This window comes from Triturus cristatus, chromosome 8 (assembly GCF_964204655.1).
Source record: "Triturus cristatus chromosome 8, aTriCri1.1, whole genome shotgun sequence".
NCBI classification, from domain to species: domain Eukaryota; kingdom Metazoa; phylum Chordata; class Amphibia; order Caudata; family Salamandridae; genus Triturus; species Triturus cristatus.
Window position 1 is genome coordinate 1,549,287,155 of NC_140591.1, and position 21,778 is coordinate 1,549,308,932.

Genomic DNA, 21,778 nt, shown 5'->3' on the forward strand with positions numbered 1-21,778 from the left:
TCCGTATCTGCTCTGATGGAAATGTCTAGGAAATTCATATATTGGTTGTTGCATTCCAATGTGAACCTCAAATTAGGGTTCCTTGAATTTAGCCAGTCATGGAATTCAGTCAGTAGTTCTTTTGATCCTTTCCAAATCAGAAAGACATCGTCAATGTATCTAAGCCAACATGATATGTTGACCATGAAGGGATTAGATACATTGTGGATGTGGTGCATTTCAAAGTCAGACACATAGATGTTCGCTATGTCTGGGGCATAAACTGCCCCCATCTTGGTCTACTATTTAGAAGACCAATAAATCAAGCGATAATGATCTGTCTTAAGATCTATAAATTTGATTATCACGGTGTTTAAGAAAAAACCCTAAGTTTTTGATTAATACATGAGTCATCATTTTCTTAAATTTGTAAAAGAACATATTTATTATGACCTCCCTGATATGCAGTATCAATTCAGTTATGTTGATTAATTATCATGAAGAGACCACTCTCCACACACGGGTAGTCTAAAATTAATTAATTTTTAAACATTATGTGTTAAATTAATGCAATTGTTTGTATCATGTTTCTATAGGGGTGTTTTGTGCAATTATTTACCGTCCTGAAGATGGTCTAACGGACTTTTGCCTCAAAGACCGAAACGTCGACACCACCATCTAATTCCCCAGTATCAGACAACCACAGTCGATTTCATTTCTTGTATGAAATTAGTCTCTGTTAAAATCATCTGGGAATTGATGTTATCCGATGAAATGTGGTTTTAAGTCATCCCATCCTTCATGCTTTATTGCCGAAATTTATTGTATTCCATGTATTTCTCTTTCCCCCTTTTTGTTTGATTCTGATTTATATAAAAGAATTTGTGATTTATTCACGAAAACAAATCCCGTGTGTGTACCTTTCATAGTTCTGTTTCATATTTGCAATTAAGTTGTTGACAACATTTATGTTACGGGTACAATTGACCTTAAGTACATCCCTAAATCTAGTCAGAAAGGAATTCAACTAAGTGACCACAAACAAAATCCCTTGTTGGCAACCCCACCTTACTAAATTTATCTGCCTAAGCCCTCAAGGGTGTATTGGGCCTACCCTTTACGTATTTCTGTTCATGTGCAGATAGATATCTGCTCAGGGTCACTTTTACAAGTGGTTTTCTCTTGTTCCAACAGAATCTATTTATTCATCTACATATATTCTGTTCAATATCTCAAATCGAGTTTGTTCATGTCTGAGACAGAGACTTTATCCTACACAGACGATTATGTCTCTAAGATAGCTTCAGGTCCCTCATTGCTTGGCACAAAAGGGCCGATAATACATCTACCATATGAGTCGGAACTCAATCAGCTAGAAAGATTGAAAAAGAAACTGGTGAGAACAGAACTTCATGCCAAATTTCTAACCGACTGTTTAAATGCTAATATCATACCCACAGGACTGCAAGTAAGAAACATACCCATCATTTTTGTTGATGACGAAGACTTTAAAACAGGATTTAGCTTTGCATCGAACAAGTGCTCCCGCACTTGGATGGTGCTAAGCATAGAAACAGCAATAAAACACATCAAATTGCTGTCTAAGGAAATCGAGAACCTTGAAAACAAGATTAACGCAGATTCCAGCATTACGAATGCGAAAGCATTACTAGAAAAAATTGCATTAACTATAAAAGAATTTGAGGAGTTCAACTCCCATAAAAAAACAGATAAATTACATAAAGACATAAAGAAATACAGTAAAGAAAAGACCTATCCCTACTTACGGAAAGATTTTTACCAACCACAAGGACCGACACAGGGTCCAAGACAAGAGCAGCGCAAAAAAGTCACTTTTTCAGACACTACCTCCGATACTGATAGTGATCGGGCATCAGAAAATAGCTATCGACAGGCATACGATCAGCCTTCGACGTCTAGGCAGTCTTTTTTAGGGCAGGACCGGAGAGGTGCGGGTCAACCGCGACGACAACGAGCACCCAGGAGGGGCTGGTCTCGGAATCAATACACCCCGGGCTTCCGACAAACCAGGAATCAATATTACGAATGGTAAATACAACTGAAACCATTCCTATTTTTAATTTATCAAAACACCAACTCTCACCATCAGAAATATCGGTTCTTTCAGCTGGTTTGTCATTTGTTCCTACTAATAGGAATGATCATTTTCAAACAAAACTTGAACTATACAAATTTTTTCGAACAGTAAGACTCAAAAACTATTTTGCCAACAGGACTTCATCTCATGAAATCGACATCACAGGCTTACATCAACGGTCTACCTTCTTTCCAACTAATGCAATGGTAGCAAAAGAGGTCATCACCTTTGAAAATGCCATTCTTACAGAGGTGGATAATTTCTTCACGACCTCGAGCCGTGTCAGATATAACCTAACCCATAATGAACATCAAGCTCTTAAAAATCTCCAATCCTTACCGGATGTAATGATAAAGCCAGCAGATAAAGGCGGAGGGATTGTTCTGTGGGACCTAGAGGCATATAACACTGAAATGATAAAACAGTTATCTGTAACAACACACTATAAGAAATTATCCAGTAATCCAACCCCACGGTTGGAAAAATTGATCGGTGAACTCAGCAAAAAGGGTCATGATGGCGGTTGGCTCAGTGACAAAGAAGCAGCATTTTTGGTCAATAAAGCTCCAACAGTGCCGGTAATATATATCCTACCGAAGGTGCATAAAGATGCCCTTACACCTCCCGGTAGACCAATCGTGTCCGGTTGCAATTCAATCCTTAAACCTTTAGCGCAATATGCTGACTTCTTTATCCGGCCCTATGCCACAGAAACTCCCACCTACATAAGAGACACTACAGCAGTCATCAACATCGTAGAAAACCATCCCTTTGATCCATTGTGCGAATTACTAGTTTCAATGGACATCGAAAGTCTGTACACGAACATCCCACAGACTGATGTTCTGGTGATCATAGAGAATCTTCTAAATAGTAGACCAAGACCCCATGCAGTACCAACAGAGTTTATTTTGGAATGTATCAGAATTTCTCTCTGTGAAAATTTTTTTCTTTTCGAAAAAACATTTTACCAACAACTCAAGGGTGTTGCGATGGGGGCAGTTTATGCCCCAGACATAGCGAACATCTATGTGTCTGACTTTGAAATGCACCACATCCACAATGTATCTAATCCCTTCATGGTCAACATATCATGTTGGCTTAGATACATTGACGATGTCTTTCTGATTTGGAAAGGATCAAAAGAACTACTGACTGAATTCCATGACTGGCTAAATTCAAGGAACCCTAATTTGAGGTTCACATTGGAATGCAACAACCAATATATGAATTTCCTAGACATTTCCATCAGAGCAGATACGGAGAACAAATTGTACACAACTCTCTTCACCAAACCGACTGCGCGGAATACTCTTTTGAAGTATGCAAGTCATCATCCCCAGTCTTTGAAAGATGGACTCCCCTTTGGGCAGTTTCTCCGCCTTCGGAGGAACTGCACCAAAAGAGCTGACTACTTTCTGGAAGCAAAAAAACTGAAAGATAAACTACATTCTCGTGGCTATCCGAATAAGCTACTCAAAAAGTCCCTCAAAAGAGCATGGTACAATGACCGTAATGCCTTATTGGAAGTAAAAGAGAAAAGTGATCAACCTCAGTTGGTTTGTGTAACCACGTTCGGCACAGCCACCAACAAGATCAAAAAAATTGTAAAGAAACATTGGACACTCCTAGCTGCACTTCCTGAACTATCTAAAGAACCTTTATTTTCCTTCAAAAGAGGTTCCAACCTCAAAGACCGACTAGTCCACGCCTATAAGACCCAGGATCAAAATATAGTGGACAACATGCGACAGCTAGTACCGATTATTGGTCACTTTAAATGCAACAACTGTGCAGCCTGTGCAAGTACAATCAATCTCAAATCCTTTGAACTGAATGGCAGTAATTTCAAAGTGAAATGTTTTTCGAACTGCAATACGAGCAATGTAGTCTATTGTATCCAATGCCCGTGCGGCCTGAAATACATAGGCAAAACAACACAAATGGTCAAAAAACGAATATTGCAACATCAATCGAGAATAAGATGCAAGGTTGAGAATGCACCCTTAGTAGACCATTATACAAGAATGAAACACACAGAAAAAGAAATGCTTTGGTGGGTTATTGAAGTAGTAAAACCCACAATAAGACAAGCAAATGTGGACCACACCCTTACAATGAGAGAGAATCGTTGGATCTGTCGTACAGACAACATTAAACAAGGTCTAAATTCTGCCACTGAGTGGCATACTCTATCATGTCTGGTATAATACAGATACATCACTCTCTCTAAGGCAGCCACATGATTAACTGTAATCTACAATCATGTACGTGTTTCTTTAAAATGTACCTCCAAGTCTCTGCACTCAAAATGATGGTGTAAATACGTCTTCCATATCATCATATATAAATTACAATAATCACAAACTATGTTTATCTTTGATCATCTCGATGTCAGAATCAACTCGATCTTCTTTCAGGCATAGTCACCAAGACAGCCACATGACTGACTGTAATCTATAATCATGTATTTGTTTCTTTAAAATGTACCTCCAAATCTCTGCACTCAAAAATGATGGTTTAAATACGTCTTTCATATCATCATGTATAAATCACAATAATCACAAACTATGTTAATCTTTAATCATCTTGATGTCAGAATTAACTTGATCTTCTCTCTGGCATAGCCATCTCTTTATTTATGATTCATTAGGTCATCGCTAATGTTCGGCAATTATTTTTTCCAGGTCAAAATATGTCTATTTAAAATGTTGTTGTTCAATTACAGTGTACATGACGTTGATTTATTTACCAACACAACTGATCATTTCCAATTCATCGATATGATAAGTATATCTTTTGTAATACAAGTTACAGATTTTCTTAAAAACTATTTTGAGCAATGTTGAATAAGAAAATGTTGAAATGTGTCTAACGGCTTTAAGGCGATGTCTTCTGACAGATTCATGCTGATTATTCATGAAAGTGACAAATGGATTTATTCATTGTTGTGCACGCTAAAGGTTTCCACCATCGTTACATTATGATTTTCACGTCACCAATGTTTGTTTAATTTAGCGACTCGTAGATTTCTTTAAAGTACGCGGTAAGATCCTGTCTACACAGATGCACTAATATGTTATCGCAATCTAATAGTTATTTAAGAGTGCCCATAGAGACTAAAATACATCGTAAATCTATGTTGACCCAGGATAGGTAGATAGTTAAAGATGTCCGCTGTTCTCAGGGCTGCGAAGAGAAAATGTGTTCCTGATTACCTAAATACAACAGCATCAAGACCAAACTAAATAGTCCAGGGCCATCTATAACAATATAGCAACATATGGTCGTTATACACGAAAACATGTTAGCCCTGATGAATCTTTAGGTAAAATAAGAAACACAGTTAATACGATCCTATAGAGCTTCGTTCATCTTCAAGATGGCCGCCACATTGTACAAGTAAACCTTATCACCTTACCGCTAATTAGGAGAGACGCCCCTTAATTAGCCAGCTTTAAAATGAGCAAACTATGCCCTTTTGGATTAGGCGCTTCTGACTCAGACGGATTTTTTCGAGCCTGAATACACGAACCAAAATGTAAGTAGCACAGCGTAGACGTCTTTCTAAATTGAACTCCTTAGAAATGCTTATAACATATTGCCAGATCTCAAACTAGCGTCCGTCGCGCTGTTTTAGACCCATTAGATAGGCTTATGATGATGTCTGTAAAGGACCGTTCGACTTCAGTAGTTAATTACGCGAAGCTACCTAACACTACTTTGTTGCAATGAGTTTTTCAAAGTAAGCAGCCGTTTGCAAGGGTCCATACATATTTTAATTAGATCATAATGACGATGTCTGTAAAAGATCGTACGACTTTAGTCGCAGCCACGCTTAATTATGTGAAGTTCCCCAGCACTTTATCGATTGTAAGGAGTTTCTCAAAGTTAGCAGCCGTTTGCAATGGCTCAGACATATTTCAATCAGATCATGATAGATGGATTAACAATGCTCAATAAAGAGCGATTGTCCCTTAAGAAACTTAACTGACTTACGCAAGTTTACATCACCTTTAATGAAATATATTGCAAAACAAAGACCTTCCCACACATGATAGCTTCTCGAGCATAATTGTGTAGCTTTTGGGTCTCAATGAGAATTAGATATATCTGTATCGCAGACGCCTTAGAGAATACATTTACTTCTGTTCCTAAACAAATATTGGTACAGATATCGTTATTTCTGTACGCTGTACATTCCACCTTGACGACCATAAATGTTTTTGAAACAATCTGTTGTATTCAACTTAGTCATCATAAACAATACACTAATTGAGTGGCTTCTTATTCACAGTGCGAAATTCGAAATAACGAGGGTTTCAACTGAGTGAATCCCCCTGTAGGAGAAAGTTTGTCAGCGAATAGGTAGGAGCCATTCCTTTTATTGTTTGATTCCCATTAACTGTGTAGGATTTGGATTTAACACAATATACCTTAAATTTAGGTGATATATTCAACCAACACGCCTTGACAAAAGCATACGAACGCGAATAAGTAACTACGTGTGTTTCCTTGAACCCTTAAAGTAAGCAAATGTCTTTTCTATCATTTTTGATTAGATCAACTTTTAAATCACAATAAATCAAGCGATAATGATCTGTCTTAAGATCTATAAATTTGATTATCACGGTGTTTAAGAAAAAACCCTAAGTTTTTGATTAATACATGAGTCATCATTTTCTTAAATTTGTAAAAGAACATATTTATTATGACCTCCCTGATATGCAGTATCAATTCAGTTATGTTGATTAATTATCATGAAGAGACCACTCTCCACACACGGGTAGTCTAAAATTAATTAATTTTTAAACATTATGTGTTAAATTAATGCAATTGTTTGTATCATGTTTCTATAGGGGTGTTTTGTGCAATTATTTACCGTCCTGAAGATGGTCTAACGGACTTTTGCCTCAAAGACCGAAACGTCGACACCACCATCTAATTCCCCAGTATCAGACAACCACAGTTGATTTCATTTCTTGTATGAAATTAGTCTCTGTTAAAATCATCTGGGAATTGATGTTATCCGATGAAATGTGGTTTTAAGTCATCCCATCCTTCATGCTTTATTGCCGAAATTTATTGTATTCCATGTATTTCTCTTTCCCCCTTTTTGTTTGATTCTGATTTATATAAAAGAATTTGTGATTTATTCACGAAAACAAATCCCGTGTGTGTACCTTTCATAGTTCTGTTTCATATTTGCAATTAAGTTGTTGACAACATTTATGTTACGGGTACAATTGACCTTAAGTACATCCCTAAATCTAGTCAGAAAGGAATTCAACTAAGTGACCACAAACAAAATCCCTTGTTGGCAACCCCACCTTACTAAATTTATCTGCCTAAGCCCTCAAGGGTGTATTGGGCCTACCCTTTACGTATTTCTCTACGACTACTGTGAGGCACTGTTTATCGAACTCTAAACAGGATGAAATTGTGAGTTTTCCCAGTTTTCACTTGTCTCACATGTTACAACTGGTGTTTATTTCTCATGGGCTAAACCATTTGTGAAGTGTTGGCAAGTATAGATTCAAATGACTACCATAAGACCCTGTTTCTCTGAATTTAAACAAGATGAAATAGTGATTTAGTCCGGTTTTCACTTTTCTTACGTTACAACTGCTGTTCATTTCTCATGGATTTGTCAAGTGTTGGCTAGTAGAGATTGAAATGACTACAACTAACATAAGGCCCTTTTTTCTCCAACTCCAAACAAGATCAAATAGTGATTTTGCCCGCTTTTCACTTGTCTCACATGCAGTGGCGGCTGCCACTGAGTAGTACGGGTGAGCCGGGGGGATGGAAAAATACATTTAAAAGTTACTTACATTCGTGACGGCCCCTGCCTCGCCTCCGCCATCTTCTGTTCCTGCTTGTATCAGGAAGCACACACAGGCTCCCCTAAGCCAATCATGACGCTGCTGTCACCATGACAACATCCTGGTGATTAGTCAGAGCGCAGTGATTTGGCGCTGAGGCGGGGACTATGATCCTGTGCATGTTCCGCACTAGGATGTGCATTACAGCCTGGTGGGGAACATGCAAAGTGCGCATGACTGTTTGACTGGCCCAAGACGGCCGGACAATCTGTCATGTGCACTTAGGTGCCCCAACTACTCCTTCCCTGCTGCCTGTGATGACAGCCAAGCTCGCCCCGCCATGTAAACCTGCCTGATGACGGAAAAATAAAATTATAATAACACTGTTATTATCCTTTTATTTTTCCTTTTTCTAGTGCTTGAAGAGCAGTGTGGCGGCACTCCTCCGCCTTAGTGTAACTCAGCTGATTACAAGTGGCAGGTGACCCATTAACTCTGCACTGCTCACAAGTTGTGGGAAGGCCTATATTGTACACAACTAGGCCTTGGAATGGTCAAATAGACATGTTACTTCTCCACTGTGTTGCCTTCACTGTTTGAGAGATGTCATGTTCATTCCTTAATTCAAAATGCAACACGCCAGCACATCTAATGAATTGCTCAATTCTAATACTCCAAATGTCTTCTTAACAAGTTCAATACCAAATAAATATATCACAATAATAATCTATACCTATTATGTTTTTTTCCTAGGTCTCTACTTACTGTGACAGAAAACATGTGAATGTAGATACCATGCTTCCACCAATAACAATGTTCTCTATTTCTCAACAGGTCGATCTGGCAAAGCACCTGCCCAGAGATTGGCCACTGAACAGACTCCCACTCCACCCCTCGATGAAGCCCTCAGTGATGATAACACTCCTGGAGATGTGGACATGGGTGACATCTGGTCAGCCTGGACAGAAGGCAACAGTGAGTCTCACTGTGCTCACAACAATGCCTCCCACCCCAGCTTCAACAGCTGCAACCGCTCAGCCGACCTCAGTCCCCCCAACAAGTGTACTTAGCACAGTCACTAACATCTTGTGCCACTAGTCCTGGATCTTGAAATGACAATCCCCAACCATGTTACTGAGGAATCAGGAACCAGTGGGAGGGTGAACCCTGGGCCAAGGGCACAGGCTCCTGGGGTTTGAGTGTGTAGGAGGGGAACTGTGGGCCAGCTGAGTGAGGCCACTGGGGCCACTCACACCCAGGCCACCATCGAACAAGTCTTGGGAGCCATCAGGAGTCCCAGGCATGATGGGCCAGGTACTAATGGGAATCTGTGAGATGAAGCAGTTGCAGAGGGACATACACCAGAGCTGGTCACCCCCAACACCAACATTGGCCAGCTCATTGGGGTGCTGCAGGATATCCATACGGCCCTCTGTAGGGCTCGTAAACCACCATCTACCTCTTCCTGTGGTCCAACTACATCTGGCCCATCTACATCTGTGGCAGCCACAGAAGAAGCTATGTCTGCAGACAACCTGGTACCAGCAGCAGTGGATCCCTCTCCCACTTACATGCGGGGACGTCCACGCAAAAATCCAAGAGGTGAGAATGGCAAGACATTCACTACCACCACTAAGAAACCTTGACCATAATTTCCTCCAGTGTATGCAACACATTCACTTTGTGGACTATTTCTGGGCACTTTTCCCTTTCTGATGGGAGTAGTATTTTGGACATTGGACTTCAAACAATTTGGCATCTACAACTATGGTTTAATTCACCATGAATTACTTCTTCACTTTTGGTTTTCCCTGTTTGGTTTTGCACAATGTTTATTTTCTCCTTGTGTACTGCAATACATACACTAATCACACACTCATTGCCTGCTGTAGTATAGCTCACATCTAGCAATGTATATATGTACTCCCATGTGAACTTAACAATGACAACACAAGTTGCTTCTGTAGGCATGGATATGTTGCATGTGCACATTTTTTAACTCAGGTTCACAGCCATGTCACACCAACACATACATACGAGTATCTTGTCTTATAACATATTTCTTCCATTGCTCCAATCATAGCCTGCCATGATGTCAGAAACATAACAAATCATACATGACTCAAAACTTTTGGTGTCAGTGATCACATTTTCAGGTGCATCAGACAATATCCTATTGAATAGGCAAAGTAACATTGGTCTATGTCATCAGCTGGTGCCATATATTCTACCTCACAAAAGGAATCCCACATCTTTAAAAACAAAAACAGACGCATGGCAGTACAACAGTTTCTGATCACAGGCTCATTCCAATCCAGTATTGCACCATCTAGTGGAATGTTACAAAAAAATGTCAGTGATGTGCCACAAGCACTTTGGCCGTCAATGAGAAGACACATCAACCGTTACATACAGTTTATACACAAAGAGAATTTAACCAATGTGAAGGGAGTCTAGCATTATTTGGACCCACAACAACATTTTTAGGACACGACACGATAAGGAACTAGTCCAATGGATTCCTCTTAACTTCTATCCTACTGCTGTACAAGCTATCTTGGTACAGGATTTGTACACCCAAAGTCTGTGACAGTCATTCCCAGGAACAATCCATGTCCACTTCGTAATCCAAACAGCATCATATACCTGCTAATGTCACAACTCTGTAGTCCAAATGAAGATGCAATGGTAAAGGTACCTGAAACAGACCAAAACAAAGACATTAGCTATCAAACCATACATATCACACAATTCACATAGTCCACTTCTGGAGAACACAGTCCATGACAAAAATCAAAGCTAAACAAAGCAACACCAACAAAGTGAGCATGAGTCAGAGCCTTCCTTCACAAACACCTTTCACCAGATTTTGCTAGGAGCCTTAGCTTTCTTATATTTTCCCTAAACATGCTCCTCACATCATCACAACAAGAGTTGCTCTAATACTCAAAGTCATGACATCTCGCAACATACACTCAAGAGAAGTTTTCGATGAGATCTTGAGGCAAGTCAGCTCGTTCCTCTTTACCACTATCATCATCATTTGACATTTCAGGTTCCTCACCCGGTGGCACTTCATGGTCTCCATCCTCTGCAATATAAGAGGTGTTCCATCGCATGGTGATGTTGTGGAGCATGAAGCAGGGCACAGTAATTTAACATACATTCCCGGGTGAGTAGAAGGGGGCTGCCCCAGTTTTGTCCAGACATCTGAATCGAGCCTTCAGGAGCCCAAAATCCTACTTCATGGGCCTCAATGAAGCAGACTCCCTTGAGGTATTTGGATTCCTCAGCGGTACCAGCAATCATGGACGGTTTTCATATGCTGAGTCTCCTAGATTGAAGACAGACATAGGTGCAACTATAAGTTTCACACTTTGTGATTATACAACCTTACATCACTCACACAAAGTTAGGACAGATCATACTTACCAACAAGCCAGGAACTCTCCTGTAGCAGTTGTGACACCAGCTGGGGTATGGCGCTGTTCCCCAGTATGAAGCAATCATGGGCTGATCCTGGGAACCAGACATAGACATTCGAGCTGTACAGATCCAGTAGGCAGATAACTTACACGTTACTATAATGGAAGTGCTTCCTGTTCTGGTAAACTTGTTTCCTGGCTGGGGGTTGTACTAAGGCAATATGGGAGCCATCAATGGCTTCAACTGCATGTGGGATGCAAACAAATACATAGAAATCCCCCTTCGCATTGGCTAAATCTTCGCGTCTAGGGAACTGGATGTAACTGTCAGTGTGTTTCATCATTCCTGAAAGCACGTCTTGTAGTACATCACTGAACATTGGTTGTGACATACCACCAGATATAGCCACAGTGTACTGGAATGAACCTGTGGCCTGATAATGTAATACTGCCATAAATCTCACAATAGGTGGGATACATGTGGGATTAGTGTTTTAAGGAAAGAGATCAGGCTCCAACTGATGACATTAATTCTGTATTGTTTGCCTATTTAAATGACAATTCTTGATGACATGCCATCCTTCCATGGTCTGAAGGTCTGGAAATAAGTGGTACACAGGAGGCTGTCGTCTCCTCCCTCTCACAGGGTACTTATGTGTGGAGTGGAAACAATTTTAAACACTGGTCACAGTGTCCAGTGTAACCGATATGTAGAGTAAGTCAAAAGTCATGGGAGCAAACATAACTGCTTCAGAAAGAATTACACATAATTCACATAATAATGGTCTGCTGTCCAACATCCACCTACAACAGAAATGTGCACATTTAACTGCCAAAAATGTATCATGAACACCCTAATATTGTAAAGTTTGAATTGTACTCCTTAAATACTGTCAGCGTCGGTGTACAGTGCACCGCGGTAATATAGAGTTTATGCACAAGAATGCTGTACACTGATGTTTGTGTTAAGGAAATTACAGAGCAATGGAGTAAAACATCATGTAAACATGTTAAAACACTTTTGTAGTGGTGCGACGCAATTAACAGTCACCACAATGTAATTTCAACTGCTGAAATGACAGATGCCTGATCTCGCATAGAGGACATTCTGAACCTGGCACCACTAGTGGAAGTCAACCACACAGTTAGCGGTTTTATCCACGGCGGACACAGCCATAGGCTAACATTGGTGATTGAGATGGTCGCGGGCCATGGCTGGGTCCGTCTACGCTGATGACCGTGTACCTGGAGTACATGTATGCCGCGTTTTGAAAAATAGTTCACTTGCCTCCTGACACTGCTGCTATCAACACAACCTCCATTTTAGCTGCTGTTTGCCACCTTTGGGACCAATCATGCCACGCCAACCAGGTGTGAAGGAACCTGCCTTCTATCCAGAGGAGCTGGATAAACTTATTGAAGAGGTCTTTCCCTTGTATGGCTAGCTCTATGGATCACCAGAGGAGCAGATAAATATCTCACATAGATGTTTTACTCTGTTTAACTCCATACTTTCCATTCCCAAAGGCTACAATGTATCTCTGAGTCTCAGAGTGAATAGAGATTACAGTTGTAACATTTTGTGGTCCCTACATAGGACACTTACGTAATGGATTGTGTATCTAGTGTACTTACCATCACCATTGTGATGTGTGTTGTGTGATAAGCCCTAAATCCTACTTGTGTTTCATGCACGTGTCTATGTATGTGTACTTTTCATGGTACCTATGATATATTTGCTAATCAGAACATGGTAAATGTGCAAAAAAGTGTATAGGCTTTACAGCATGTGCTGTGTATGTATACTGTAAGAAGCAGTTGAGGACGATGTTAGTTATGTGTACAGTCCCACATATCACTCAGCCCAGATCAGGACTCACCAAAATGTTGTATGGGAGCTAGCTATACCTCACATACCCTTTCAGAGTACCACATGGCCACAAGATGTTCATGTGAGATACGTATGCTCAGCCTGCAGAGAGCAAGGTCTAACAGTGAGTTGTGCCCAGTCTGGGCTGTTGTCCAAGCTGGAGCAAAGTGACTGTGGCAATGCAACTGATGCACAGAGTAATCTTCCTGTAGATCTGCAGATTGTTGGATGTTCCCAAAATTAGTTTTCTGAACCAATATTAGCCCTGGTTGCTTTTACATGGTCTACATTTGGAATGGTGACTGAGGTAACTCCCGACCTGATACTTCTTTCCTTTGACCCAGATTGTCAATGTGTGACATTTACTAATGACAGGCCCCTTACTCCCACAGGTCTGTTATCACTTTTCCATAACTCATGCTTGCATTGTACAGGCCTATTGCACATGTGACACACTAACAGGGCAGATAGTTGGTTACTTCAGAAGAGATTTTGATATGTGAATCACCAGCATTGTTACAATCAATCAAACACAACATACAATGTTGTGTTGAATGTTATCCCTGTAACAGTGCCACATATGGCAAAAGGTGTATCCTGTGATGGCAGAAAATCCCACACAAACTCATTCAGATGTAGTATGATATACCACTAAGTAGTCCAAATGTCCACACATCCCCAGAGAGGACGATCTCAGTGACACACATGCCTTTCATTGTGACTTAAGTCTTAGGAGGTAGTCAATACTATGGTACCAGCCTGAAAGGACCGCATGCATCAGGTCAGTGGGCCTAGCTGTAAAGGTGTCTGTACAGTCATGCACAAGTACTTTACCCTTCAGAAGGTCAAATGATGTATTGTATTTCATAGTGCATCACAGTACACATAGGATGGCTCTGGGCTACATGATGTTAGTGGCCTGGCTTAGTCAGTGTAGGTCATGACCAGGGTTGAGGATAGTCAGCAGAGGACTACAAAGGTATGTATTCATCTCTTTGTAGTGCTTAGCATGTGAGAATGACATATGTAGTGTGTTACCCATTGATTAATGTTTGTGCTAGGGGTATACAATTTGCATATCAACCAAACAGATATCCTGAAACCTGCAGTTATAATCTGTTCCTTCATCTCTTGTATCCGTACAGCTCAAGGTCCATCAGAAGCAATCAATTTGAAAAGCCATCGCTCGGAAGGTGCAGACCCTGGGGATCTATCGCCATTGCCGTAAGATGTGGGAGGACATGAGGCGCTGGACCCGAAGATCACGGAAGTACAGCTGGGGCTGTTCTCCCAATGTAGACGGGGCATGTGCCGGATCCTGACCCTCGTAATGGCCTGCATACTGGCGGTGGCCTACCCGAAGCTTGATGGGCAGTTGAGGGCCCAACAGCAGCGACAACGGGGTGAGTCCTGGCTAGAGTCATACAAGTTACTTTACAGACTTTGCGTGTTACACACAGGCATTTTCCATTTATTGTTGGGGTTGGCCCATGTGCGATGCGCAAGAAGAGTTATTGTTTGTGTAGGTCTGGCAGTAGGTGCATACGATGTGCTGTGCCAATTGTCTTTATGACTAGGAACACAGCAGAGTCAAGTCCACTATCAATTTACTGTTGAGCAGACACATGGCTGAGTAAAGCAAATGATCATCTCATGTTAGTTGATGATGTGGGTGACAATTGTACCAAACAGGCCACTTGTCTTCAGCGTGTCAGTAGTGACGCTCCCTCACTACTGTGTCTCATATGATGGCGGCCCTCTTTCATGTAACATAGCATACAGTCTACTTTGGATGCAGTGACTGAGCAATACTTCCCCTTGGTAAGTGGGAAGTGTACAGTAACATGAGATAGCAGACATCACTAGTGTCATCAGTATTAGTGCCTACATGTTGGCAAGTGTTTATGTTTAGGGGATTTATGAAGCGCGTGGCTGCCCAGGGGCTTCCCAGCGCTGGCGGACAAATCCGATGCTGAAGATAAGGGATTAATGGTATTGAGTGAAGAGCCAGGTCTTAACCTTTTTTCTGAACATTTATTCTGCTTCCATGAATCTGCACTCTTGCGGCAGAGAGTTCCATAGCTTGAGTGCCAAATGTGTAAAAGATCTGACGCCCCATCTGGCTCTTTTGATTCTGGTTATTTTTACTAACCGTTCAGTGCCAAGGCGAAGGCTTCTGTTCGGGACATATAGGCTTACTGGATCTCTGATTTTGCTGGGTCCTTGCGCCATATGGCCTTGTGTGTTAGGTAGTGTATCTTGAAATTGACTTTTGCCTCAATAGGCAGTCAGCGTAGTGATTTTAAGTGCTTTCTCACGGCTTCCTGTGTGGGGGCTTTATGCAGCAGTCTAACTGTGGCATTCTTCACAACCTGAAGTTTTTTAATAACATATTTTGGTGCTCCCAAATAGAGGGAATTTCTCAGTCCAGGCGTGATGTAACCAACGCATGAATTACTGTCTTTCTGAGCTGCGGGGTAATGCACTCCAGAATTTTACAGGGCATTCTAAGCATCCCAAAACAGGTTCCTGCAAGCTTTTTTGATTGGGTTTCCATAGATAGTTCCCTGTCGAGCCAGAAGCCGAGATATTTGATAGGCGTATTGGGAATTGGTGGGCTACCTGGAAAAATAGGCCAGCTGATCAGAGGCCTGGGGACTGCCTTATTTCCAAGCACCATAAGCTCAGTTTTATCCCCGTTCAGCTTCAGGCAGCTGCTTTTCATCCATTCCACCACCCCTTCCAGGCATGGCGCTAAACAGTCTGCTTCGCCCTTGGTATTGGGGTCGAGAGAGACCACCAATTGTGTGTCATGTGCATACATTATCATAAAGATACCGAACACCTGGACAATCCATGTCAGCGGCCCCAAGTAGACATTAAACAATGTGGGGCTAAGCGAGGAGCCCTGTGGTACCCCGCAATTAAGTTGCACAGGGTTAAAGAGAATATTAGCTTCCGTGACTTGAAAGGTTCTACCCTCCAACAAGGAGGACAGCCACTCCAGACTTTTGTATTGGATGCCACTTTCCCACAGCCTCTTTCCTAGGATCGAGTGGTCCACGGTGTCAAATGCCACATTGAGATCGAGGAGGAAAAAGGCGGGGGAGTTCCCTTGGTCCAGGGTCATTTTGAATTCTTCTGCGGCAACCAGCAATGCTGATTTCGTGCTGTGCTGTGCACAAAAGCCCATCTGAGTGGAGTGGAGTGGAAGCAATGATTAGTTTCCAGGAACTCTGTTAATGCTCCGTTAACATGTTTCTCTGTCAATTTGCCCATTAATGGTAGAAGTGATATAGGCCGGTAGTTACCTGGCTAAGTTGGGTTAAGATTGTCTTTTTTTAAATTGGGGTCTGATAGGGGTCTGATTATCACTTGTTTCCAGGCTTTAGGAACTTTGCTTGCCTCTAAAGAGAGATTAATGATTTTGACCAATGCTGGGAGCAAGGCCTCCATAACCTTCACAAGCACGTGTGGTGGGGCTGGGTCTAATGGTGAGCCTGATTTGATCTTCTTCATCAGAGATCTCACACCATTTACGTTGGAAGATGGGAAGCAGGTGAGGGCCGGCAGGGTGGAGCTCCACCCCTGAGCCCTTTCCCAGAGAGTGGTAGTTCTATTCTCATCCTGGCATGCGGTAGTTCCATTCCCATTCTGAAAGGAACTGTATATATCTATAACTTTTAGGAAAACAAGGAGGCTAATTTGTTACATTTCTTTTCCGAGGCCTGAGGGGAATGGTTGTTGTGTGTTATGGAGGTTGGAGATTTAACTACCTTAAAGAGTTCCTTAGATGAGTTATGTGCTTGGTTAATCTTTAGCTCAAAAAAATCGCCTGGTCATCTGTAATATTATTGTGGTAAAGCCTAATGGCTGTCTTATAGGAAGCTTTGAGTCTGGCGTTGTGGTTCTTCCTCCATTCCCTTCCCATTTTTTTTACAGTTTTTCTTTAGTAATACCAGATGGGCGTTAAACCATGGTGCCTTTTTGGCTAAGGTTTTTGGTTTGGGAGTTGTTTTTGAGGCCATCTTATCCAATGAGCAAGTAACCTAGCTTTCCTAGCAGGAGTATGCTTCTTCGACCTTTCCCTGTATCCTGGGAACAGAGGAGATTAAGCATTCTTCCCATGTCTATGGGCTAAGCTCCGACCAATTCCTCATCTGGGTAGTCACTGAGGGTTGAGGATTGTTTTTCCCAACTCCCCCCATGCTAAGTGCTAAAGGAATGAAGAAGTGATCTGACCACGGCATAGGTACTGGGGAGGATGCTGCAATTTTGGGGTAGTTTGAAATTAATGTATCAAGTGTATAATGTGTACCTTTCCCTGTTGTAATATCATCAGCACTACTGTTTCATACCTGATCTGTGTGTCTTCATGGGTTGATGTCTGATTCCATCACAAATGTGGGTGTGGGCCACTTTGATTTTGACAATAGTTATTTGCGATGGGTATACAGTTCATGTGCTACCACAGACAGGAGTGTGTAGATGTTAGTGGGTGGGTCACACATACCTTAATCCATTACTCATTGTCATTAGTCAGGTCCAAAAGATGAAACAATGAAGGACATGACAGCTAGACTTTTAGTGATTTCTCACAATATGAATTTCCATGCCATAGATGTGGAGTATTCAGTTATGTTAATTGCACATGCTTATTTTGGCAAGGTTTATTCACTGATACAGCATTAAGGAGTGACATGCAAAAAGTAGGGATAATATGTGAGTATCTACACTCAGTAATACAATGGAATTTGTGTCGGAGGGGGGCTGATTGTCCCAGCAAAATGCAGAGTGGAGATGCAGGGGCGCTAAGAAGGGGTGAAAACACAACAAAGCCTCGTTAGGAAGTAAATGGTCCGTAAAGACCTGTGAAGTACTCCGGTGCGGCTGTGTGTGTGCCCGGGAAGCTGTATCAAGCCCGGGCTGACACACATGAGGGGGGGGTGAAGCCCTTTGAGCCGAATGGGCGGTGCGCGCCTTGGTGGACTACTACATTGGTGGTAAAGGGCATCTGGAGGCACCATGTATTTACAAGTGCAGGTGCGATCATGCACAGTACGGAAACGGGAACTTAAGAGCGCAACAAAGTCCATGCACAACCACAATTCTGTACCATATCAAAGGATCCAAGAGCAAACATGCTTTTCTTCGTGAACGCCAACAAAGGCCCGAAGCAGCTATACACCAACGCGCTGCATTCTCACTCGGAGGGGCTTGTGAGCTACTGGACTCCTTGCCCAGCCCTAGAGGCCTACAACTACAACAGCAAGCACGCGGTGAGCGTAATTAAATGCACTAAGTGAAAGGATAGCGGACCATATTTAATGAAAAAAGTTGGGGCACCCTGTGCCCTGCAGATCCGCCCACTTCAGCACTGTCTCCATCCCTACGGCTCTTCATAAGCACGGGTAATGCTGCCCGGGGAGCTTCTGGATCAGCAAGTTAGATAGCGCGCCGTACCTGTACCAGCCTCGCGCCCTGTGGCTGGGCTTCTCAAAAGTTTAGGTAAAGTCCGAGCTATATAAAACTCCATTAAATAAATAAATAAACCCGGGGGCGCTCCTCACCTGTGGGCTGTCTTCCAGCGTTTCTTCAATGGGCAGCTTATCTAATCGGGCATGGTTGCGCTTTTTAAAATACAGCCTCGAGAACGTAAACCTCAGTCTCACACTATACACTCAACCCAGATTCAGCCTCAACACCCAGCCTTGGAATTCTCGGCCCCAGAAGTCCCGCCCCTTTCAGTTTTCGTTGGCTAGTCAGAAGTGCAGAGCCCTTCCTTTGGCTGAATAACCTGCCTGTCTGTGCATGTATACACATAACTTCTGTGACCCTGTTACTGTAAGAAGGAGGCCCTATCCTAAGCGATGGTCAGGCACAAACGTCTCTGCTGTTACTGTCTCTGCTTCTTTGCAACACTGACATTGCAGGGAAGGCTGGCCTGATCCAAACATGGCTGACATGGAGGACAAGGCCCGCCTAAGACCTGCTGGCATGCGCAGTATAGTGTCTACAACGTTCGTGTCAGCTTAGTTGAAAAGGGTGAGAGAATAAGGGGACTTGTCCTCGAGTTGCTTTATTAACGTATTGAAGGAAAGAAAAATACAAGTGTTGAAAAAAAAACAGCGTTTCTTATGTGCTGGTAGGACGAGCTTCTATTCCTGAAGGCTTTTCCGCCCAGTTTCTTCAGAGCCGAAAAAAGGCACGGAAGCATACATGCCAACATTCCCGATTTTAAACCAGGAAGACAGCATGTCATCGCGTGCGGGCCGTTGCAGTTCCTGCGGGTGCTAGTGATTGCGGATCACGTGATGCTGCCTTCCGTAAAGCCGGCCAGGAAGAGATCACGTCATCGCATGCCTGTGGTTGTGATTAGGCCCTGCGCCAGAAGAAAGTGCGTGAGTAAAGGGGCCAGTAGCCTTGGAAGGATACAAATGACGACATAATTGTCATGAGGAGGGACTAACAAGTCTTAAACCAATTGGAAGGCAGCATTTACTGACCTAAGCCAATGAAAAACATGGGCAGAGAGTGGGCGGAGCTTCCACTAAACTTCCACACTAAAGTGTATACTGCATGTCTCGTAGAGACAGCGCTTGCGCTGTCTAGGCGAGACCTAAAAATGAGCGGAGCCAGAAACCACACTCCAAAAACAAAATATTTTTCCGATGCATGAGAACAGAGAGATGGTGATTAAAATTGGTAGACGCGGATAAAATTAGGAAAAAAAGCACATATGGAAGCAGAGATAGAGTTCAGAAAATAGAGAGAGAAAGTAGAGTGGAAGTGGAAATAGACTTCTTCATACATTATCAAAAGCTCTAATGTCCAAGTGTTATACACTTCTTGAAGGTCAGCACTGAAATATTAAATGTTCAATAACTTTACCGACATATAGTTAAAGAGAACAAACTGCTCAGCTGCATACCTGATGTGGCTGAATATCTTTGACACGTCGGTAATGATCCCCATCAGGAATTGTCTTGCTCCAGTAGTTAAGCAAATCATGCAAGGCATGTGCAAATGCATAGACAGCCAGGTATACATTATAAGTATACCTAAGATTATGCAGATCAAACAGGATTGGGTCCAGATCAGCCACCTGTTCTTTTCCTGTGCAGACTTTCACATCATCATATTTTACAATCCCTTGAGCCAAGGTGGTGGTGTTGTTTTGCCACAGACAGCCAAACACCTTCTGCCAGAATGTTTTAATGAAGATGTCACTTTGAAACCTGTCTGGGTGTATATTGTACACAAAGTCGTTGAATTTAGGCATGTCAACAACATAAAAGGCAGAAGCTATGGTGCCATTCAGCCAAAGCCAGGTGTCCACAGTGAAAAGATTTGGTGTGATAAAGAAGCCAGGCAACCCCAACCACACTTTTCCTTGAATTTTCCTTTTCGCAAGTGTCTCTAGTAAACGTACCATTGCACTTACATGGCTGTAGATTACAACAACTTTGGCCTTTGATTTTCCTATTAAATCTGCAAGGTTCTCAATCCTTTCTTTAGACTGCTGGCCAGACACTTTTTCAAAGAAGTCAATGCATCCACCAGTCTTCTGTATCTCTTTTTTCAAAATCACGCTGCCTTGGGAAAAAGCATCATTATCCATTGCTAAAACACCAACCCAAGTCCATTTAAAGAAATGTAGAAGTCTAGTCACAGAATAAATTCCCATTAGATTACTTGGTACCATTTGGAACAAAGACGAAATTAGATGACTTTTGCTCTCAGAAGGATATAATGCCCCATAACTGATCTGTAAAGAATGAAATAACTTTAAAATAATTTGTGATATTTAGGTTGGATCTTTTGTTGCTACATTTGTCTGCCAATGCACACAAACCTAGATCGCCAATGCAAAAGCTTACTGTATGGTATAAAATATACATTTATCCCTTAGGCTGTACATATTTACAATATGTGACATTACCTTGTCTTTGCTACTCAGTCTCTTAGTGCCTCCTTCCAAGTGCCCAGTAATGTCATTGTGGGCAGTAACCGGAGTTACCAGCCCCATCGGAAATATGAGCTCTGTGGGAACGCCAGAGATCGGTTGGATTTCACTTGGACACTTCGGTGCCGATTACGATCCTGTAAAAACCGGGTACGAACCGTCGGACAGAGCATATTCTACGTCCGACGCGTACCCGGTCGCAACAATATACAAACATGGAAGTACGATTCACACGGAAATACTATTTCCGTACGAATCGTACAAAACCCCGACCGACGAAAATAAACATACAAATGTGATCCGGGAAAGCGCCGACGTGACGTCGGGACGCACGCAGCCTGCCATTCACGAACCAGGAAGTACGATTCGCACCGACGTCATCCCGCACGGAGAACATTTTCGGGCAGCCAAAAACTGCCGGGAAATCAGGACGACGCGAACAAGGAGTACCTGCACGCGACGGACAGACATGGACCCGAACCTACGTGTCATCCCGGCCCTCATAGCAGTCGACCCCCTCTTCAGGTTACGACGCAGACGCCGCAGAAGGTCAGAACAACAAAGAGAGGGGGGAAAGGGGAAGGGGGGGGGGGG

At 42.3% G+C, this 21,778-nt stretch overlaps 1 protein-coding gene across 1 annotated transcript in view; it reads right to left on the reverse strand.

Moving 5' to 3' along the window:
* Positions 1–20,137: 20,137 nt before the first annotated feature.
* Positions 20,138–21,778, reverse strand: part of LOC146806111 (extracellular calcium-sensing receptor-like) — a 119,759-nt gene continuing 118,118 nt past the window's right edge. The window contains exon 4 of the mRNA XM_085623862.1: positions 20,138–20,986. Coding sequence (XP_085479988.1) covers positions 20,138–20,986 — 849 coding nt within the window. The remainder of the gene's footprint in view (positions 20,987–21,778) is intronic.